Source organism: Chiloscyllium punctatum, chromosome 1 (assembly GCF_047496795.1).
Source record: "Chiloscyllium punctatum isolate Juve2018m chromosome 1, sChiPun1.3, whole genome shotgun sequence".
In the NCBI taxonomy this organism is placed as follows: Eukaryota; Metazoa; Chordata; class Chondrichthyes; order Orectolobiformes; family Hemiscylliidae; genus Chiloscyllium; species Chiloscyllium punctatum.
Window position 1 is genome coordinate 64,501,170 of NC_092739.1, and position 24,263 is coordinate 64,525,432.

Consider the following 24,263-nt stretch of genomic DNA (forward strand, 5'->3'; position numbering starts at 1 on the left):
AAGTCATGGAGACAGTGCTGAGCTGGAAGTTTGGAACTAGGGTGAGGTGGGGGAAGGGGAAATGAGGAAACTGTTGAAGTCCACATTGATGGCCTGGGGTTGAATTGTTCCGAGGCAGAAGATGAGGCATTCTTCCTCCAGGCGTCTGGTGGTGAGGGAGCAGCGGTGAAGGAGGCCCAGGACCTCCATGTCCTCGGCAGAGTGGGAGGGGAAGTTGAAATGTTGGGCCACGGGGCGGTGTGGTTGATTGGTGCGGGTGTCCCGGAGATGTTCCTGAAAGTGCTCTGCTAGGAGGCGCCCAGTCTCCCCAATGTAGAGGAGACCGCATTGGGAGCAACGAATACAATAAATGATATTAGTGGATGCGCAAGTAAAACTTTGATGGATGTGGAAGGCTCCTTTAGGGCCTTGGATAGAAGTTTGGGAGGAGGTGTGGGCGCAGGTTTTACAGTTCCTGTGGTGGCAGGGGAAGGTGCCAGGATGGGAGGGTGGGTTGTAAGGGGGCGTGGACCTGACCAGGTAGTCACAGAGGGAACGGTCTTTGAGGAAGGTGGAAAGGGGTGGGGAGGGAAATATATTCCTGGTGGTGGGGTCTGTTTGGAGGTGGCGGAAATGTTGGCAGATGATTTGGTTTATGCAAAGGTTTGTAGGGTGGAAGGTGAGCACCAGGGGCGTTCTGTCCTTGTTACCGTTGGAGGGGTGGGGTCTGAGGACGGAGGTGCGGGATGTGGACGAGATGCATTGGAGGGCATTTTTAACCATGTGGGAAGGGAAATTGTGGTCTCTACAGAAGGAGGCCATCTGGTGTGTTCTGTGGCCAAACCAATGTCCTGTACATCAGCAACATGACCTCCCAACTCCTGTACTCAATACTCTGACCAATAAAGGGAAGCATATCCTATCTACCTGTGACTCCACTTTCAAGGAGCTATGAACCTGCACTCCAAGGTCTCTTTGTTCAATAACACTCCCTAGGACCTTACCATAAAGTGTATAAGTCCTGCTAAAATTTGCTTTCCCAAAATGCAGCACCTTGCATTTATCTGAATTAAACTCCATCTGCCACTTCTCAGCTCATTGGCCCATCTGGTCCAGATCCTGTTGTAATCTGAGGTAACCCTCTTTGCTATCCACTACACCTCCAATTTTGGTGTCATCTGCAAACTTACTAACTGTACCTCTTATGCTCACATCCAAATCATTACATGACAAAAAATAGTGGACCCAGCACCAATCCTTGTGGCACTCCACTGGTCACAGGCCTCCAGTCTGAAAAACAATCCTCCACCACAACCCTCTCTCTTCTATGCCTGGACGAATGCTCTGAAGCAATAGGCAAAGCTTCCCCAGGCCCTGGACTGGAAGTAGTATGTTGGGAAAGTTGGGAAAATCAGGTGAGAGGTATTGAGTGAGGCCCTTCTCGATACCAAGTTGAATAAAACGTATTTCCAAAAGTCCTGAGTATCAAGACAAGTTTCTTGCTACTGGGTGGCAAGAAGCTCTATTAAGAGGGATTCATGTTCATTATTACTTAATCTCCCATTCTCCCACCCACCAAATAGAAACTAGATGTTAAAAACTCATACAATGGAAGTCAGAGTGGGAACTTGGTGACTCTAGCTGGCCGCCTGCTCCTCTGGACCTCAGACTGAACACTGGTCACTAGTATCATGCAGCATCTATTGGCAGTGACTGCACACGTTCCTTATCCATAAACATTTACATCAGACATGCCCCAGCCTCGCTGCACCTTCCTGGCACATCGCCATTCTCTAACAAAGGTTGCTGTAAGGGTCCTCTGAGCGCTGGGGGAAGCAATCATCTCAAGGATTGGACCAAACTATTTTCGAAGGCTCCTTCTTTACTCTCCGAGTTTACTTCGATGCTCAGCTTCTGCCTTGTCTTGCCTTTGTTGCACTTTGTGGTCTTATTCAAAACTTACTGGCTCACAGTACTTCTGCTTTGCTTCTGAAATATTGTGAGCAGTTTTGGGCCGTGTATCTCAGGAAGGACGCATGGGTGATGGGGTGGGTCCAGAGGGGATTTACAAGAATTATTCCAGGGATGAAGAACTTTTCATTTGAAGACTAGTTGAGGACTCTGGATCTGTACTCAATGGGGTTCAGAAGAATGACAGGGGAATCTGATTAAAACTTCCAAAATAGAATTCTGTGAGGCCTGGGTAGAGGGGATCTGGACAAGATGTTTCCACTAGTAGGAGACACTGGGATCCAAGGGTACATCATCAGAGTGAATGGATGACTCTTTAGAACTGAGATGAGGAGGAATTTCTTTAGCTAGGTGGTGAATCTGTGGAACTCAATGCTACAAAAGGTTGTGGAGGCCAAGCCATTGAATGTACTTAAAACAGCTATCAGTGTGTTCTTGTTTAGTCAGGGGATGAAAGGTTATGGGTAGGAGGCAGGAGAATGGGGTTGAGAAACATATCTGCCATGATCAAATGGCAGAGCTGACTTGATGGACTGAATGGCCTAATTCTGCTCCTATATCTGATGGTCTTATTAGTCTTTGCCTTTTGCGTAAACACAAAGCCGGTTGTTATTAGTCATCAGTTAAGAAGGTGGATATGTTTCTCTTTGGTACCTTGCTACATCAATCTTACACTTGGATAATGTGCCAACAGTTTCTGTGACAAACACACTGTATGTGCATCAAACAAAGGGCCTGTCTCAATGTTTAAGGGGAATAATCCTGAATCAAGCCAAAGGAGACAGTGGGTTGTCAAAGCCTGTTTTCTATATTAGTCCAGGCACAGTCAGTCAGCCGCTCAGAGCAGTCATAGTTGGGATCCTCTCCTTGCAGGCAGTGAGGAGCTGAATATCAGGCACCTGACCCTGATGGCTCTTCCAGCCCTATTATGGATCATTGCTTCCTGGATTGAAAGAAAGGAAGGGATTAAGTGAGATGAAAGTGGGTGGGGGGGGGGGGGGAGGATTTTAATTGTCTAAAAGATCCTACAGTGGATAGATTGCCCAAAGGCCCCCCCGATATCTTCTTCATGATTTGTATGTTGGACTAGGATTGGTAAATATTTGGAGGCACCTTCACCCTACAGGCAGGGATTTTACATTTTTCTTGAATCCGCACAAATGCCATACCAGGGTTAATCTCTTTTTGACTCCTGCAGCACATTTGGGCTCAATGGTGTCATGTACAATTGGCAATATGACTATTTCTGATCACACTCCAGTGTATCTAATGGTCAAGAGTAAAGATACTATGGTAGGTTCAAGGCACTGGTGACTGGGCCCTTTCGTTCTTAAGGATAACAAGTTTACTGAATTCTTTGCTGAATTCAGGGCACTTTTAGATATTAATTCAGACTTGGCCAGTAATCCATCCATTCTCTGGGAAACTGCTAACGTCTATGTTAGGGGGTTAGTTATTTCCTATTCTGCAGAAGGGTGAGCAGCAATGCTTGCTTAAGACACGTCTGAAGGCAGCTGAAAAGACAGACTTTGATAGATCCTCATTGGCTAAACCACAGTGGATCACAGCGCTTAGGTCCACACTGAACTCTATGCTCTCACAGACAGCTAAACGGGAGCTTACATTTGAAAATCAAAGGCTGGTTGAGCATGGGGATAAGCCAGGCAAGTCATTGGCATTTCTTGGCAGGAAAAGGAGTGCTCCCAAGCCATTACCTCGATCTGGGAAGATACTGGAAATCTAACCCATGATTCTAAAAGGATTAATGCAGCATTTCAGAAATTTTACTCTGAACTATACCAATCTAAAAGTTTTGAGGATGGGCGGATTAGGATTGAGTCTTTTTTAAAGAATTTGGACCTCCTGGAAGTGATCCCTGAGCAAGAGTCTCTTCTTAATGCTGTGTTGTCAGTGCAAGAGGTGCAGGAGGCTGTGTGGCAACTTCAGAATGGAAAGACGCTTGGTCCTGATGGACCTCCCAGTGAGTTTTATAAAGAATTTATAAATATATTGTCAGTACGGATGCTTAGTATGTTTAACAATTCACATAGTAGTAGCCTCCTCCCGCCATCTTTATGAGAGGCAAATATCTCTTTTATTCTTAAAAAAGGGAAGGCCCCAGAGGTCTGTGCTTCCTATAGGCCCATCTCACTCCTGAATGTTGATTTCAAAATCCTATGTAAGACTCTTACACTAAGACTAAAAACTGTATTGCCCTCCAACTTTAAGGAGGGTCAGACGGGTTTGTAAAAGGTTGCAGATCATTGAATAATGTCAGAAGGTTACTTAATATGATCCAACGTTACTTAACAACGATCGATACAGGAATTAGTGATCTCTTTAGATGCGGAGAAGGCATATGACCGGGTTGAGTGGCCATATCTTTTTACATTTTAAAGTGTAAAACTTGGCTATGGCCTTTATCAGATGGGTAAAGTTTTTATATAGTGACCGTCTTGTCGTGGTCCTCACCAATAGTGTGCGGTCAAGCAATTTTAATATTTTTAGGAGCAGTTGACAGGGCCCTCCATTATCACCGTTGCTTTTCACATTGGTGATTGAACTGCTGGCGGAGGCAATATGTAGGCATCCCAATATTTTTGCTCCAGAAGTGGGGATAAAGTCACATAAGATTGCATTGTATTCAGATGATGTTCTTGTCTTTTTATCAAACCCAATGGTTTTGGTGCCTCATCTGATACGATGTATTAATTCATTTGGCGGATTTTTGAGTTACAAGATCAACTTTGCCGAAAGTTGATCTCCTGAAAATGCCTGGTCCTGAGGACAAATCTCTATTTCCCTTTAGATAATTGCAGGAGGGCTTTCTCTATTGAGGTATATTCATTACTTCCGTCTTTAATCGGCTATTTAAAACCAATTTTGCCCATTTATTTGACAGAAATAGGGAGGTGCTTCCGATCTCTTGGTTAGGTCAGATAGCAGTCATTAAAATGAACATTCTCCCCTGCCTGCTGTATCCTATGTGAATGCTTCCTCTGCTGTTTACTAAGCAAGCATTTGGAGACTGAACGGCCGGTTCATCTGGTATTGTCAACGACCCATTATTAAACTGACTAAACTGCAGCTACTCCACAGACTGGGAGGAGTGGACCTCCCAGATATCAAAAGTTATGAATGAAACTCATTGCTATCTTACATGAATGACTGGGACAAGGGGGACCCTCACTCATTATGGTTAAACATCAAAGCATCTCAGGCAAGATGTCCCCTTACTAGCTTGTTGTTCTTGGACAAAATAAGGACAGTCAAGGAATATTGCCATCACCCAATAGTTATTAATACTGTTAAAGCATGGAGGGGAATGTGTCAGAGTGAGGGCAATATTGCCAAAACATCTTTTTTTACACCCATAGTTGGTATGTCGGGTTTTCAGGTGGGGACGATGGATTCAGAGTTTAAATTATGGGCAGCTAGGTGGGCGTCTTGCCTGGGTGACTTATTCGAAGGGGTAATTGTGATGTCTTTTGACCCGTTGGCTCGGAAATACGTGTTGCTCAGTAGGGACCTCTTTCGTTTTTTTCAAATTACGAATTCCACGCAAAAACAGACTACACTTGAAACTGACTCTTATAGATCTGACACGGAGAAGAGGGTGCTGAGTGCTGAGAACACACTTTCTGTCAGCAATGTCTATCATCTATTGGGAGAGGGTCCCTCAGACGAGTCCGAATGGCTCTGTAAGGTACGGGAGAGGGAGCTGGAAGTTGAGATCTCTTCTAAAGTATGGGAGGATATTTGTGAAGATACAAAGAGGAGCTTGATTTACAACAGGACCCATGCCTTGCCACTGAAAATTCCCCACAGGGTCCACTTGGCTCCAGACCACCTTTCAAAATTTAATGTGGGAGTATCTCCAATGTCTCCGAAATGCAAAATGAGTATGGGTTTGCTTACTCATTGTCTCTGGCCCTGCGACAGGCTGCGGGTATACTGGAGCACTGTGTTAGGCAAAATAAAGAGGGTCTTGGGGTCAGAAGTGGAAATGGGCCCGGTACCTCTTTTTCTTGGCCTTGGTAATCCACTTCCATTAGATGCGCACAAATAAACCTTTTCAGTATCCTTACTTTTGTGCAAGAAAGAACATTCTGTTAAGGTGAGTGTCTGAAAACCCCTAGGTCTGTCAGGCTGGCGTAAGCTCATCGGGGAACATATCCTTTGGACATTCTTACAAGTAGGGTGTACCATAAAACTGAGAATTTTTATAAGATGTGGCAGTCCCTTCTTGGGTACAGATTTCTCTGCCATACTAATAAGGGCCTTTGTAAAGCCATGACAATTCTGTTTAATTAATCTGGTATCCGGACAGGAGGAACTGCAAACGCATGAATATGTATGAATTTATGCTCTCGATGGTCAAGGGCTATTACTTTGTTTCTTTGAGTTGTATTATTATTATCACTGTCATGAATTGTTAGTTAGTTGTTAGTTATTAGTCATGATTTATTTATTTATGTAATTAATGGGTTTCTTTTTGTTGTTTCAAATTGTTTTGTTCAGTATTTATTGTAAAATCCAAAAAATGTTATTTGTTTTCAATTTGAAAAAAAATGACACTCAGCTGATTTCTGGTAAGATTCAGAACTCTATGCCAATTTCAATTCAATTTATGAATACACTTGGAATTAAATCTTCATTTTCTTGAATTTGAAAATCTTGAAACTGTGGGATTGTTGTTAAAATCGCATCTGTTCAATAATGTCTTTCAGTGATGATGTGGAGGTGCCAGTGTTGGGCTGGGATGGGCAAAGTTAAAAATCACACAACTAAATCACACAACACCAGCTGTTCCACAGCCAACTGATGAAGGAACAGCACTCCGAAAGCTAGTGCTTCCAAATAAACCTGTTGGACTATAACCTGGTGTTGTGTGATTTTTAACTTTGTCCTTCAGGAAGGGAAATCTGCACTTGTGGGGTGATCTACTTTTGACTCCTAACTATCCTCAGGAATAGCCCAGCAGTCCCAGTTCCCCGACCCCATCCACTCCCACCCAACCCCAACTGAGTTGTATTAAACTGCTGCAATATAGTGGATTAAGGATAAAACAGACCACCTAACATCCAACTAGCTCCATAAATGACAAAAACAAGGTCCTCACTTTCACTGGAGTTCTTTTCATTGGAACATAGCAGAGTGAACAGTGACTTCATTGAAATATATAAGAAAGTCTTCGTACGGTCAATATGGAAAGGATTGTTTCCTCTTGTAGATCAGCCCAGACCTAGGGGAACTGTTCTAAAATTACTCTTTTAGGATAGCGATGAGTAGCAATTGTCTTTTTTTCTAGAGGGTTTGGGACTTTAGAACTCTGCTTCTGAAGGTCATGAAGGTAGGGTCATTGAATATTTTTAAGACAGAAGCAGATAGAATCCTGTTAGGTGGGGGAATTTATCTGGGGGAGATAAGCAAGATCAAAGGACTGAATGGTCTACATCTGTTCTTATCCGGTATATTTGTACGGTCTCACTAATACCTGGTAAGCTGGGAGGATCTCATAGAATAGTCACGCAACAGCCTCATACTATGAAAGTAGTGTTCCATTGACAGAACCAATCTACCAGAGGAAGAGTGGATTATAGTCGAAACAGAATGCTCCTGAAAACCCTTAATGTTGGCACCAATTTTACAGCTCCTAACCAAGTGGTGTATTTACAGGCAGAAAGGGTCACATCAAATAGCTAGACCACCATTTTCCTGTCTGTCCAAATTGCCCAATAGAATAGTGGATGGGTAAGGCAGGAACCTGCCCATCTTTAGACCCATTGAGACACTTAACAGACCAACTAGTGGGTAGTTAAGAGTCTCATTAAGAGTCACCTTTGTCACTGTAATCTTGTCAGGGGAGATGGAACAAAAGAAGCTGTTTCACATACTCGAGCTATAGGGCAGGAATGGAGAAAGGAGAACTAGTTTTTGGACTGTTCTGTGCCTCACACTACCACAAATACTAGATAGCACTCACCCAAGATTATATACCTCGCTTCACACCTCCCACACTATCCCAGTCTCCAGGATCCACCTGCTCTCCATACCCCAGATTCAGTGTTTTCTTCACATGATTGGTGGAAGTATATTATCTCAACACCAAAACATAATTGCAGGTGTTCCTTAGGATAGTGTCCCTGGTCCAAACCGTTAATGATTTTTCCGCTATCATAAGGTCATGATTCCATAATGTTAAGCATCATTTATGATTTATGTCTACATTCAGTAAGATTTGGACAATATCCAGGCTTGGCTTGATAAGTAGAAAGTAACATTGTTATCACACAATGACCATTTCCAAGATGAGATAATCTGTCCATCTTTCTTTGATATTCAATGGTAATAGCATTTTTGAAACCTCCACTGTCAACATCTTGCCAGATTGCCAGATACTAAGCTGGACTAGCCTAATAAATACTGCCACCAAAACAGCAGGTCAGAGGCTGGGAATTCTGTCGCAAGTAAATCACCTCTTGGATCTCCAAAAACTGTTCATCATTTGCGAGAATTGTGATTGAACACTCTCCACTTGTCTGGTAACTGTAGTTCCAAACAACATTTAAGTTGCTCAACACCAAAACAACCCACTTGTTCAGCATTCAATCCAGGAAGTCACTGAGACAATTTTGACAGCATCTTCCAAATGCCAGACCTATCCCATCTGGAAAGGTGGATGATTAACTCAAGTTATGAATAACATTGATCCTTATTGAATACCATCTTCTGTTTTCCTCCAACTTGAATTGCTGTTCAGTATATCTTTTCTCCACTGTCTTTTGGTTTTACCAATTTAATATTCATTCTCCTATGTGTCCCTTAACTTCACAGACTCTATCCTTTGTCACAGCATCCTATTATATTATATGAATGATCTTTTGAATGTTAGATAAAAGAGAAAATGTGATAAAATTCATATTAAAAATATTTTCAGCTCATACAATTGTGAAGTTATATCCATCATTTTGGACAACTTACATAGCTGGATAATAAGCTTTCCTTTCTGTTTGTTTTTAAGACTTTTTGCAGAAATGAATGGTAAAGATGATCCTCAAACTGCCTGTTATGTCACAGCACCTTTAATTATAGTTCAGAAATTGTTATGCAGAATACTCAACAATAAGAGCCCAATGGTTGTAAATGACGGTGAAGAACTGGTTAGTAATGTGATCAGCATTGAGTGTACAGACTCCAAGATAACGATTCCATTTCCTGTCAAAATTGCTATACCATTCAGTGCACGCTACCAGGGCAATTATCGTGAGATTATGGTAAAAGTGTTGGATGCCACTCCATATTCATGTTATATAAGTCCTATTTCCTCAGACAGAATCTACAGTGGACACAATAAGGTTGGTAAATTGCATTCAGTACAAACATTTGCCAAGTATTCAGTAATTTTTCTATCTGACCACTCTCAAAATATCTCTAATCACTCTGTATTTTCTTTAGGGATCGTGTGCAGAGGTTAAGATATATAAACTTGGTATCTTTTCTGTTGTGTCCTGCTTAAGAAAAGAGACGTTTACCGTACCTAGAAAAGGTTTATCCTTAAAATTGAGCATGGATTCAAGAATTACACTGAATTATCTCCCAGGGTCATTCAGTACCCCTGTGTTTGTTCAATCAAAGGTACAGAAGAATTAACAAGTTGGCTTTTCTTCCCTCACTCCTCTCCCCTTTGTTCAGCTTCCCTCCTAATGGTAGTGGTATTTTTCTTTTCATCGTATGGGTAACAATTCAGTGAAGCAAATCACCAGTTCTTCATAGAGCCTCTTTGATCTTCATAACAGTGATTTTAATGGAACGATTCTAAGGCAGGTCTATAAAGCTTCAATAATCTGGTTTGTCAGATTGTCATCCAGCTGACAAGGACAAACATCTGCAACCATAAACAATGCTGTTGAACTGCTTCATGGAAACTAGAAGTCTTAATTTACCTCTCCAACTCAAGGAGTCAATTCCATGTAATTCAGAATGAAAAGTACAAACAAATATAAATGGATTCCTGAAGAAGGGCTTATGCCCGAAAGGTCCATTCTCCTGCTCCTCGGATGCTGCCTGGCCTGCTGTGTTTTTCCAGCACGACATTTTTCAACTCTACAAACAAATTAAGTCAAAACAGCTTTCAAAGCTAATTGAGACTAGACAGAATAGGTTACCTTCAATAATGGGCAGTTAAATTATGGTTTAACTTCCACATGCAACAGCCTGGATTCCTTGAACCTTATTTTGTATGAGGTGACCAAATACACTGCAGGCAAAAAAATTTGAAAATTATGCAGAACTTTCATTACTGATTTTGGAGCATAAGGTTTAGTGGGATAGAAACCCATGATCCTCTTCCAGATGTTTGTTTATGTGTTTCCCGTGTTTTTTTGCAAACCACTGCCTATGTTAAGAAGAGAGAAAGGGCAAACTTGTGCAGAAATTACTGGAAAAAATAATTAGTTGAAAACTAGCCATGGATTCACATATGTGAAAGCGCCTGACTGGGAAATTGGTGGGGAACCGTATCAGTGGAAATCTGGCTTAATGGGGTCTTCTTTCTACAATTTGTTCTGTCTATTTCACACCATGTTAACTAGATCAAATCACTCAGAAATTATTCTTCACTCACACGCCCCTCAGCAAAACAAGGAGTTGAAAATATGCCAGATTATTTACTTCTGTACTGCCTATTTGTTCTTATAGGTTCAACCAATTGATTCAACACTGTTGTCTGGACTAAAATCAAGACAAGATATATATCATCCTATAATCTCTACAAGTCCTCTTGTTCATATTAAACATCCATCAACTCTACAGTTCCGAAAATCAGTTATGGTCACATTGCCCTGTCCACCAAACCCAGACAAGAAGAAATTAGGAGACGAGAAAGACAACGCTCGAGCAGCCACAGCCATGGTGCACAGAAGCAGCAGTCATCGGATTCGGTAAATTGAGAGATTATCTGCAATAGCCTGGTACTAACAGCTGTAAATGCTGTTCACACACTTAATTCCACAGCTGCAAAAGAGACCAAGGAAATAGACAATAAAATTGCTTTTTCACATCTAAATAGCCTTAACAATTGCAAAATAACGTGCATTTTATTCCCTATTTTGTGTATTTAATTTGTTATTTGTCCAGCCATAGATTGATGAGTGCACCTGTAAAAAGGCATGGAGAGGCAATCAACGAACCTTTAAAACTGCTGGGATTTAATTCCAAGATTGAGGAATGGTTGATAATGGACAATGTAACCATGAAAGATATGCAAAATGGGTTAGTTGCATTTGAAATTGCAGAAAATCTAGACAGGTATGAAATTTATAATTTAATTGTGATCTTAAAATGTACCGACTTTTAAACAAGACGAATAAAAACACCATTTACTAGAAATAAGTAGCAGGTTAATCGAGGAGTTATATTTTGTGTGTGTCACCTTGAATCAGAGGATTCAGTGAAAATCCCATTTATTTATTTTTCTGGTTCAGATACTACTTAAAAAAGCATTGCATTTTTTGGTATTTACTGATTTCCTTTTAGCTTTTGCTTCCTTGTGGTTTATCTTTTTAGGGCCAGTTAAGCCCTTCATGAGGAGGAATTTCATTTCTCAAGGGGTCACTAGTCTGTGGAATTCACTACCCTAGAGTGTGGTAGATGCTGGGACACTGAATAAATTTAAGGAGGAGATGGACAGCCTTTGCATTAGTGATGGATGAAAGGGTTATGGGGAGTAGGCAGGAAAGTGGCATTGAAGCCAACTTGAGATCAGCCATGATTGTATTAAATAGCAGAGCAAGCTCGAGGGGCTGAATTGCTTTCTCCTGCTCCTAGTTATTATCATCCTATGTTTAAACTTTTTTTTGGAATCTCCCATAGTTATTTCTTTCTCTAATATGTATTACCATCCGTAACCATGAATTCTCAACTATCTTAAACCAGAATGAAGAAGTTGAAGAGATACCCTGATAAAACAAAACATTGTTGTCATTAAGAAATCCAGGGTAGTAAGGATAAAAATTATGAGAAGTTGAAGTAATCGAGCAAGAAGCTTTTAAATGGTGTTGACCCAGGGTTTTGAAAGGGTGAATGCTGTAGATGACTGACTGAGTGATGAAAAGTGTTCTTTTTTTTGAGATCCCAGGAAGGAATGAGTTGTGCGATGAATCATAAGAGCTAGGTAACTAAATGGTCTCTCTTGTTGAAAAGTAACTGACATTTAGCCTTTGTAAGGAAATGACTGACCTGTACCCTCACACATTAATTTTAATAGACCAAAAATACAGGTAGAATCAGGTGATGTGTAAAATGTCCACTCTAAGGATACAACTAGTATGAGCTACAAAGCTTATCCTTCGCCTGTAACTTACCTCAGTCTGATATAGATTGCAGAGCAGTAGGTTCATGTGATGTTTCTTAATAGTTTGAATGCAGTAGTCTGCTTTGTGAGCCTTTATAACCTCTGTCTGAAAATGATGAAAGCAGCAATAAAACGACATGACATTGCATTAGGGATAAAGCATTTTGCTGCTGTAAAAATAGTAACATTATCCTGTCTTGTAAATTTGAGCTAGTATTTTTTTTTCCCCTTAAACAGATTTATAGTCCTTCGTTTATCATCTTCAGTGGATAATAGTTGCTTGATTCCTTTTATACATGAATTAGAAGAGGCAATCCGATTTACCATGGTTAATATTATTATGTACCACAAAAGGGAAAATTCCCACCGCAATGTAGTCCAGATGGTGCCTTCCAGAGATTTACAATGGGAATTGGCTAAATTGCGTGAAGAGGGATACAGAGGTCCACCAGAGCCATCTGAAGAGTTCCCAATGAGAGAAGGCGAGCAGATTATACTCAAGTTTAGTGGCAACATTAAATCATTAGGTATGTTACCAGGAATTTGATTTTCATGTTTACATTTTATCCCCCGAATCCATTATCACATGCTGGAAATAGTTTCAAAGATATGGCCAGCCCTTTAACTCTTTCACCCCATTCTCGGTTTGTAATACCAGGCAGTGCTGCACACTTGCTGTTTCATGTTCACTCTGCCTTTGTCTTTCGAAGATAATTCCATATTTCTTCAGACAGTCAGGGTCTGACAGGATCGAATGAGGAAGTGTTGCATAATGTTTTCTGTTTTTCTTCTCTGTTGCACTTGGATACAGATCACCAACTGCAAGGTCCCCTTCAAACCACTCGTCACCCTGACTTTGGAAATAAATTGCCATGACTCCACTGTCGCTGGATCAAAATCCTGCAACTCCCTCCCTAACAGCATTGTGCATGTACCTACAACAAATGGTCTGCAGTGGTTCCAGAAAGCAGCTCACTTCCAACTTCACCAGGGCAATTAGGGAGAAACGATAAATGCTTGTTCAGTCAGTAAAGTCCAAATCCTTTAATGAAATTTTTAAAATACAGTACCCAAAAGATCTTATTGTATTGGGTGTCATGCAACAAAGATACTTACATCTCCATCATTTGAGTACACCTTCTTGTCAATTGCCAAGGCAGCTTGGGGAGATCGACTCGAATTCTGTTTTGGATATTAGGTGGGTAATTAATAGGTTAGTTACATAAGTTGGTCTTGCACTCAGAAGAGTTGAGAAGAATGAGACATATAAAGATTCTTAGTGGGCTTGAAAGAGTAAATGTTGAGAGGTTGATTCCTTTAGTGGGACAGACCACATCCAGAGGGAAGAATCACAGAATAAAGGAGTACACATTTAAAACAGAGATGAGGAGGAAGTGCTTCTCATATGACAGTAAATCTGTGGAATTCTTTATTGCAGACGGCTATCAAGGCTGGGTCATTAGGTATATTCAAGACTGTGATAGATATTTTTGATCAGTGAGTGAATCAGAAGTTATGGGGAAAAGGCAGGCAAGTAGAGCTGAGGATTATCCGATTGGCTATAATTTCATTGAATGGCAGAGTAGACTTGATGGGCTGAATTGCCTTCATCTGCTCCACGTCTTATGGTCTTATGTGAGTATAGAGGAAAAATCCCTCTGTAGGAATAGTTATGGCCGATACTGTGGCTTTTGGGACCAATGAAAGAGGATATCAATAACTCTCCTGGCAGCAGTGGGCGAAACTGTCTCCAAACTGCTGTTGGACTTCTGACTGATTGAGGAGCCAATGCAAAAGTAGGAATGTCCTGGCAATGTCATTAACTTCCTCTCGGTTGGTAGTTTAGACACCCCAGTTTTTATCTGTCATTGCTCAAACAGAAAAAAAAATTTCTCCTACTACAATCTATGTTGGAGCTGATCCTACCATGTTGTTAAAGAGAGAGTTCCAGGATTTTGATCCAACAAGGATAAACAGTTGACAATCGATTTTTAAGGATAATTTAGAGGGAAGCATGCAAGCTTTTCCATTGTCTGCTGCTTCCATGAGGTAGAGTTTGTGAGCCTGGGAGAAGCTCTGAAAGGAACCTGAGCATGGTTGCTCTGTGCACCTTGCAGAGGATTCACACTGTAACCATGTTGTGGTGGTGGTGGTGATTAAATAGATGAGGCTGGATATGGGTATCAATCTGCTTTGTTTTGATTGCAGAGCTTCTTGCATGCTGGAACTGTAACCATGCAGGCAAATGAAATACATTCCACTGCACCCCCATGGACATTGCAGATAGTAGGCAGGTTTTGATTAGATTAGATTCCCTACAGTATGAAAACAAGTCCTTCGTCCCAACAAGTCCACACCGACCCTCTGAAGAGTAATCCACCCAGACTCATTCCCCTACCCGACATGTATCCCTGACTAATGCACCTAACACTACGGGCAATTTAGCCTGGCCACTTCACCTGACCTGCATATCTTTGGATTGTGGGAGGAAACCAGAGCACCCGGAGGAAACTCACGCAGACCCAGGGAGAATATACAAACTCAAACAGATAATTGCCCGAGGCAGGAATCGAACCTGGGGCCCTGGCACTGTGAAGCAGCAGTGCTAACAACTGAGCCACCATACGGTATTAAATTAATGACCCACAGGATGTTGCCGGTAGGGAATTTGACAATTGCATTGATATTGATTATACAGTGGAAGTCATTGACTAGAACTTATCAGTGCAACCATTTATGTCCACTTATCAAGCCAGGTCTGAACGTCTCCCACATTTTGCGGCATATTGGGATGAATTGCTTCAGCATCAAAGGACCTGCAAATGGAGTTCAACACTGTGCAACAATTAGTGAATGCTTCCCTTCTGACCTTAGGATGGAGGAAAGGTCACTGCTGGAACAGTGAAAGTCGTTGAGCCAAAGAAATTGCCTTGAGGAACTCCTGCAGAAATGTCCTGAAACAGAAATGGTTGGTCTACACCAACTACAATCATCCTCCTGAGTAGTGTAGCTGTGTCCTCTGTCTTCCCATTGGCTTCAGTTTTGCTTGGGGTCTTTGATACCACACTTGATCAAATATGACCTGGATGTCAAGAAGAATCACTGTCACCTTACCTGTAGAGTTCAGTTGTATGGCTTCATACACATATGTCAAGGCCTGAGTAGTCCTGGAGGAATCTAAACTGACTATTGATGAGATCGCTACCAATCAAAAAAACACATATAACTGTTTTTTTTTCTACCTTAATTTAGGTAATGACCAAGATATGACACAAGGCTATCCACTAATATTCCACGCCCAGCGGAAATCCAGGCTGGAACTTGATCTGACTGTAGTGGATGAGTTTGGCAATTACTGCTCTCCTCACTACAAGGGGATGACAATATTTTACAAGGTAACTAAAGAAGATCTAGCCCAACAATTGGACGTGGGCTACCACATGGTGAATCAGCAGCACTACAATCCTGTATGCAAACTGGCATTAACATTGCCAAAGGTAAGGCACAAAAACTGAAGCATATGTTAATTGAACTGATTAGTATTGGAGAATCAGTGATCATTTTAGTTGTTGATAAAGTAAAAAATGTTTTCACCAAAGCCAGCTAGACAGATGGGAAAATTATCATTATTTGTAATTATGTCAGAATAAGGAACTTGGCAAATTTTAACTATTCCTTTGTTCATCATTTTTTCCCATCTCCTTTATTATTTTGTTCCTTTTTTTCTACAATTTAGTTCTTCTTTCTGAACATTATGTTTAAAGAAGCTGCATGCACAGTACTATCCACCACTTATGTCTTGGCAAATATTGTTTTTACAAGTACATTTCAAAAACTCTTGCTTTGGACAGTGTACATGTTTCCATATCATCATGGAGTCACCGAGTCATACAGTACGGAAACAAACCCTTCAATCTAATTTGTCTGCGCTGACCAGACATCCCCAACTGACCTAGTCCCATTTGCCAGCATTTGGCCCATATCCCCCCACACCCTTCCTATTCATTTACCAGTCCAGATGCCTTTTTAAATGTTGTAACTGTACCAGCCTCCACCACTTTCTCTGGCAGCTCACCACCATCTGCATGAAAAACCTATCCCTCAGGTCCTTCTTAAATATTTCCCCTCTCACCTTTAAACCTGTGGCCTCTAGTTTGGGAGTCCCTACCCTAGGAAAAAGACCTGGATTGTTCACCCCATCTATATACCTCATGATTTTATAAATTTCTGTAAGGTCACTCCTCAAACTCTGATGCTTCAGGGTAAAAATCCCCAGCCTATTCAGCCTTTCCTTAATTCAGACCCTCTAGTCCCAGCAATACCTATGTAAATCTTGTCTGAACCCTTTCAAGTTTCATAACATCCTTCCTATAGAAGGGTGACTAGATTTGTGTACAGTATTCTAAGAGTGGCCTAACCAATGTCCTGTACAGCCACAACATGATGTCTCAAATTCTATACTCAATGAACAGACCAATAAAGGCAAGTATGCCAAACCACATAGGAAAATTATTCTAGAAAAATACATTTTGATTTTCATTCATCAGTGTTTGCTAGTATTCTGCAAAAAGATAAGAAATTTTCAGGTTTGATCTAAGTGCTGGGCTATATTAATTGATTCCAGTTATGAGAGCAGGAGCTTGCTACAACCGAAAGGAAGATAACTGCAAGGTTTCTATTCCTGATTGAGTGAGATAGGTAATTACAAATCACAAGCAGAATTTGGCTTTGTGACTTCTCCAACCTGTTTCACCATTCAGTCAAATCATGACTGATCTGTTTGTGTCTTAAATTCCAGATTCCCATCTGCTCCCAATAATGTTTGATTCCCAGGCCCAAAAATCAACCTTCCCCTGGCTTAAAAGTATTCATTGACCCCATTTCCACTGCCTCCTGAAAGAAGTAGTTCCAAAGTCACACAATACTCTGCACAAAGGAATTTTCCTCATTTCTGACCTAAAAGCATGACCTCTAATTTTAAAACAAGCCTCCTGGTTTGGACTCATCCACAACAGGATATATCATTCTGACTTGCATTTTGTCAAGACCATTCGGGATCATACACACTTCAATCAAATCATTCTGTAGTCTTCTAAACTCCATTGGAAACAAGCCCAATCTGTCTGACCTTTCCTCATCAGGTTATTTGCTCATTTCAATTATTAATTTGCTGAACCTCCTCTGAGCTGCTTCCACTGCATTTATATCCTTCTGTAAATAAGGAGACCAAAACTGTACGCAGTATTCGAGAGGTGATCTCAGCAATGATCTGTGTCAATGAAGCATAACGTTTTTACTTTTATGTTGAAGTCCTCTTATAATTAAGAATAGCATTACTTGTACCTGCATAGTAAATCTTTTTGTGGACTTATAGATGGGAACACCTAGGTCCCTCTGTAATCAGGAATCTTGTGGTTTGATTTAAGTAGTGTACGGGAATGAAGTGTCAGGAGTAGGCCATCCCCTCTATCAAGCCTGCCCCATCACTCAAGATTATGGCTGATCATTTTCTCAATGGTGCTTTCCCACACGATCTCCATATCTCTTGATGTCATTAGCCTCCACAAACCTATCAATTTCTGACTTGAACCTGCTCAATGATTCAGTTTCCACAGCTTTGTTGGGAAAGAGAATTCCAAAGATCCATTACCCTCTCTGATGAAATTCCTCCTCAATTCAATTTATCCTGAGATTATGCCCCCTGGTTCGAGAGTCACCAATCAGGAGAAACATCAGATCTATATCCCCCCGGTCAATTCCTGGAAAGTTTTGTAAAATTTAAATGAGACCTCCTCTCATTCTTTGCAATTCAAGAGCATACAGGCTCAGTTTTCCTCAATCTCTCCTTGTAAAGCAATCCTGTCATCCCAGGAATTAATCTCGTGAGCCTCAATTGTACTTTCTCTATGGCAAGCATATCCTTCCTTAGATAAGGAGACCAAAACTGTACACAATACTCTTGGTGAAGTCTCACCAAAGCTTGAAACAACTGAAATAAGACAAATTTACTTGTATACTCAATTATCCTTTGATAAATGGGGCTGCGTGGTCGGTACGATACCACCCTTGGACAACTGTCTCTGTGGAGTTTGCACTTTCTCCCCATGTCTGTATGGATTTCCCCAGGTTTAGTGTACTATACCCGGGTGTTTGAAGTACTCATACAGATACTTCTTAAATGTTGTGAGAGTATCTGCGTCCACCACCCTCTCCAGTAGCACATTCCATTTGTCTACCATCCTTTGGGTGACTTTTGTTTTCTCTCAGATCTCCTTTAAACCACTTGCTTCTCACTTTAAACTTGTGTTTAAGATCACAGGCTATGTCTGTCATGCAGGAAGACATTCTCATGATCTATTTCGAGTATACTTATTATACTTTTGTATACCTCAATCTGACCCCCTCAGCCTACTTAATGCTAAAGAAAACAAACCCAGCCCACCCAGCTCCTTCTCATAATTAAGACTTTTTAAAATCTCAGGCAACATTCATCTCCAACTAGTTTCTTGATAGATTTTATATTTTCCCTAATATGAATATTATGCAAACAGGTCTGTATTTGTTACTGTCGCTCTTTATCTGTTCTTAAATAGTGGGGTTATATAGTATTCAACCATTAGGAACTTTTCCAGAATATTTAAAATAATGAAAGATTGTTACCAATGCATCCACCGTGTCTATTGCTACTTCCTTCGACAGTCTTCAATAAAGCTTATCTGGTCCAGAAGGTTTTTATCAACCCACAATGCAGCTGATGTTTCAAGAACTATCTCTTTACTAATACTAATCTTTTTATTGCTTCAAATACACAAGTCTCTTAGTCACTCAGTGTTTCTGGGAAACATTCTGTGTCTTCTTATGTAAAGCTGGTTGCAAAGTAAATACTTCGTTTCTCTGTCATTCCTATGGCTCCTCATTGTAAATTATCATGTGCCCACCAGTTATGGGTCTACATTTGATCTTGTTAATCTTTCTCTTTTTTGTATAATCAGCAGAAACTTTGTCAGTCTATCTCAATGTACTTTGCTAGCTTGCAGTCAGTTTCTCTTTGGCCTTTCTTCACTGGTTTCTTGACTCTCCTTTGCTGGTTTATAAATGCTCCTAATCCTCTGATTTGCAATATTTTTGGTGTTCTTATCAACCACTTCTTGTTATCTACTGTAAACTTTTTTATGCTTTCTGCCAAAGTCAACAATCCATACCATACACCACCTGCCAACTCATTCACTCTAAGTATATGCATCCACAACATCCTTACGCCTTCTTCACAACATAGTTTTACACCTATCATTCTGGAAAATATCTGCTGGCAAAGGTACTCATAGTGCAGGAGCGGGTTCAAATTTAGTTACTCCCGAGATGTGTGTGTGAGGCTAACGAGGCCAACATTTATTGCTCCTCCCCAGTTCCCCTTGAGAAGATAGCGATGAGCTGGCTTCTATTTGAAATTCTAATGGAGGGAACCATTCAAAACTATATCCTTCTTGACTTCTTCCAAATATCTCAAACAAGAACACATGTAACGAAAGATATCAAAAATGAGAAGAGAAAGAAAAGAAGAAAAAAGAAACTAAAGAAAAGAAACAGCTTACATTAAGATAATGTCTCTTGAGGCCTCAAGTGACTCCAAAGTATTCCCACTAGATACGTTATTTTTGAAGTTCTGTAACCATTGTAACACTAGAGATGCAGCATTCACAACAGGAAAATTGCTTTACAAAGTTAATTTCTGTGCCAATTCAATTTTACTCACTCTGTTTTGTCATCTGTTCTGTTTTTTTTTGCATTATGTTCTGTTTTTATTGTAGAGAGAAAAACGTCTTAATCATTCCACAAGTGTGAACCAAATTTCTTCACCAGGTAAGGATAAGAATGGAATTCTTGGCTGGAGATGTCCTCAGAGCTATCTCCCATTTGGTTGGTACTATAGGAGCAGCTCTAAGGCCAATGTAACAACAGTCCATGTGTCTGAGGACAGTAAATGTTCAACACTTGGTTTCAAGATCCTGTTGCATCCTAAAAAAAATGGTCATGAGAAATAAAGGTAGAGAATTGTGTTTCTGTCAATTATTAATAAGCATTTCAAGATAAAACATTTCTATAAAATCTATTAGGATGGAAGGTCTGTGGTGGTAATCCAGATGCTTTTTTTCTCCCCATTGAATGATTTAAATCACTCCATAAATTTTTAAGACCATTGCCAGAATTCTTGCTTTTTTTTGTTCTCATCATGTCATTTTCCCAAATAAACTCGTTCCATAGTCCTCTAATATGAAATACATTTTAATTTCTGAAACTAATTGATGAAGGTCACATCACTAATGTTTAACTCAACCATAGAGCTGGTCTTTCATTACAGAGAGGTGACTGCTGGTGGTTTAACCTAAGGGTCAGCACACCTCAGACAAGGTTTGAGAAAGTGGGACCTCAGCTGGTGTGAAAGTTCAAGCTACATTGGTAGCATCACTCTGCTTAGTGGGCCCATTGTACTAATGTATTTGTGCAGTAATGTAGTGTCAATGCTTCTGGATCGAATAGAGTCATAGAGATGTATGGAAACAGACCCTTCGATCCAACTTGTCCATGTCGACCAGATATCCTAACTGAATCGAGTCCCACCTGTCAGCACTCGGCCCATATTCCTCTAAACCCTTCCTAATCATATACTCATCCAGATGCCTTTAAATGTTGTAATTGTACCAGCCTCCACCACTTCCTCTGGCAGCTCATTCCATACACGTACCACCCTCTACGTGAAAATGTTGCCCCCTTAGGTCTCTTTTATATCTTTCTCCTCTCACTCTAAACCTATGCCCTCAAGTTCTGGATTTCCCCACCCCAGGGATAAGACCTTGTCTATTTATCCTATCAATGCCTCTCATGATTTTATACATCTCTATGAGGTCACCCCTCAGCCTCCGATGCTCCAGGGAAAACAGCCCTAGCCTATTCAACCTCTCCCTATAGCTCAAATCCTCCAACCCTGGCAACATCCTTGTAAATCTTTTCTGAACCCTTTCAAGTTTCACAACATCCATCTGATAGGAGGAAGACTAGAATTGCATGCAATATTCCAAAAGTGGCCGAACCAATGTCCTGTACAGCTGCATTCCAGGTATAATTGTAGCTTAAACACTTCATTTAACTTAAAAACTGCTTAAAATAGTTTAAAAACTTCAATCACATTTTCCTCTTAACCTTTGAATTGGGCATAGCAAACCATTAGTTGTCAAAAAAACAGTGCAGGACTACAATGTTGTCCATTCCAGCAAATAACCTCATCCCACAAACTAACAATAAAAACAAAATCCTGATGCTTAATTGGTGCCTGAACTCTTTAACCTACAGAATCCACATCTGGGAATGTGCTTTACTGGCTGGCGTCTGAGCTTTCTGAAGAAGATGCCATGATGCTTGTGACCTCCCTACGAATTCGGCGCAGCGCCATTCAACTTGTCAAGTTGAACAATCCGGATGATTTAACAGATCAGATTTTCAAAATGCTCAACATGTGGAAGAAGCTTCTGCCAACATCCATAAATAAAGTACAGATCCTTTCCCGGCATTTGAAAAGGTGTGGCAGGGAAGATTTGGCCGAAGAGTTATGGTCCAAACAGGATTCTGAGGAGTAATGAAAGCATTAAAAGGTATACCTTTTCGTTGTACCCTCCCAATATGAAATCACGGCTGTCAGGGCCACATATAAGTAACAATGTGCCTCCACACCCCCATCATCCCCTCTCTGTTAAAACAAATGGATGGTAAATGCTGGAAGGATGGTCCTGATGACCAGGAAGGCTAGAACCAGGGGTCACAAATCATTAGGAATATCCCTCCAGTATTCACCATATCTAGCCCTGTCAGAATTGTTTCGGTTTTTATGAGATTTTCCCTCTTTCTTTGATACTGCAGTAAATATGATCATAATGGATCCAATCCCTTTGCATACGTTAATGTTGCCAACCCATGAATCGGTCTGTGAGTGGACCTGTTCACAGCATCCTTGCCTTACCTTGCCTTTTCACACTTTCCCCCTCAGCCAGCGTTACCAGTCTGCCAGTACTGTTGTACTATCCTGCCTATTTGGCACAGAATGAAAGCCAGGAAATTTGTCGTTTTTGTTAGCAGTCTTCTGTCAAGTCAAGGGAGGTGGCTTTGCTCAGAGGGACCCAGCAATATCAGTCAAAGGCAGCCTCTGATACCAGTCCAGGGGCTGGGAAGGAGGGCAGTCCACACTCAAGAGCACCCTGTCTTCAAGGGCGTGGGCAGTGTATGACCACACTTAGCATGGCACCTCATTTGCCAGGAGCTATTAGGGAAAGGTGGGTATGTGTCAGTCCACATGGAGACCTTGGGAGGTGGGAGACCTGTGGGGTACAGGAAAAGGGCTACCATCAAGTCAAATTGGATGCCCATGGTTCACTGACATATAGAGTTGGAATCTGCAAGCAACTGGCTGACGAGTACACACGATTGCTTACCAGGGTGGAGGGCTGGCCACTTCTGGAATCTCCTGAGTTGTGACTTCTGAGGGGCCTTCTTGTGGTTTCTCTACATCTTGGGGCCTCCTGACACTGCTCTGTCACTTTTGAGGAAAGGGTGCTTAGAGTGCTCCCTGAGTTCCCAATTCCCCCATTATCATTCCTTCAATCCTGTGGACCAAAAGCTGCATAGAGTGAGTGCACCTATTCAGTAGACCCTCTTGGTGCTGAGGTAAAAACAATGACTGCAGATGCTGGAAACTAGATTTTGGATTAGTGGTGCTGGAAGCACACAGCAGTTCAGGCAGTATCTGAGGAGCTGGACCTGGTTCTCCAAGGCAGCTGCCAACCTGTCCATGGCTGCAGAGTGAAGGTCACATGACTCACTGCACTGCTGCACTTCTGGGTAACTGCCGTCCAATGTGTTTCTGCTGCTCCAGTTTGCATGCGCGCATGTGTGTGAATGAAACACTTGCAAGAGAAGACTGGAAACACTCCTGTGACTCCCTCTCCCATCTACAGAATAAGTCACACTCTTCATTCCACCGTAATCTTCACATTAATACACTGTCAGTGTCAATCTCAGTGGGTCATACTGACACTGATAGTCTTCCCATGCAAGAGTCAGGATTTTCTCCTCATGTTGGGTGAGGGGTTTGATGTCACCCATCCACCCATGCAGGCTCTTTCCACCCTGTTTTGGGTTGTCTTGGTATGAGAGAAAGGAAGGAATTGAGTGAGATGAAAGTGGCTGACATAGCCGTTAGTCCTGACATAGATGATGGAAAAGTGACGAGGCATCCTGAGATACTGGGAGGCAGCACCAAGACCATTCGCATTTTGTTATGTAGGAGGAGGTGGGAGGAATGTGAGCAAGCAGGCAATAGTGAGAGAGGTAGAGCATGGTGTGAGGTAGATGCAGCAGTAGAGATGGAGTGAAGGTGAGGAAGCAGAGAGAAGAGTATGCTCAGAGGCCATTCCTCCACACTGTGATGGGGCCACTGATCCTGATGGCAGCCTGCAGTTAGGCTCCACGGTCTGGTATCATGGCTTCCTGCAGTGGTCTTCCAGGAAGAGGACCCTCTCGACCAGGCCCACCAGGTGCCTGTCAGCGAATCATAATGCCATCTCCCCTTCTCTGACATCTTTTAAAATCATCTTTGACTGATTGAGGCAACTTCAGAATTCCAGTGCTTGTCTGGGTGGGGAGTTAACTTTTTTAAAAGGTGGGGCTACAAGGAATGCTGGTCTTTCATGAGACCTGCTGAGGGCAAATTGTTCCAGGAATTGTCCATGATAAGATGAAGCCAGGGGTGGGATAAGCCCATCTAGGTTTGGGATTGTTTGGTCTCCCATGAATATGTTTCATGATTCCATGATCTTCTTCTGATCTTTAATTACAGCTAGATCTTTACACACATTCTCTTCTCATGCAGTTCCCATTTCTTCCAGGTTTCTCTACCTCCTCAAGTGGCTTT

The 24,263-nt window shown here is 41.5% G+C and overlaps 1 protein-coding gene across 1 annotated transcript in view; it reads left to right on the plus strand.

The window, feature by feature from the left end:
- dthd1 (death domain containing 1) overlaps positions 1-21,936 on the plus strand; it is a 32,922-nt gene extending 10,986 nt beyond the window's left edge. The window contains exons 3-10 of the mRNA XM_072571755.1: positions 8,975-9,308; positions 9,409-9,588; positions 10,651-10,892; positions 11,089-11,259; positions 12,542-12,831; positions 15,557-15,801; positions 20,113-20,164; positions 21,653-21,936. Coding sequence (XP_072427856.1) covers positions 8,975-9,308; positions 9,409-9,588; positions 10,651-10,892; positions 11,089-11,259; positions 12,542-12,831; positions 15,557-15,801; positions 20,113-20,164; positions 21,653-21,936 — 1,798 coding nt within the window. The remainder of the gene's footprint in view (positions 1-8,974; positions 9,309-9,408; positions 9,589-10,650; positions 10,893-11,088; positions 11,260-12,541; positions 12,832-15,556; positions 15,802-20,112; positions 20,165-21,652) is intronic.
- Positions 21,937-24,263: the final 2,327 nt, after the last annotated feature.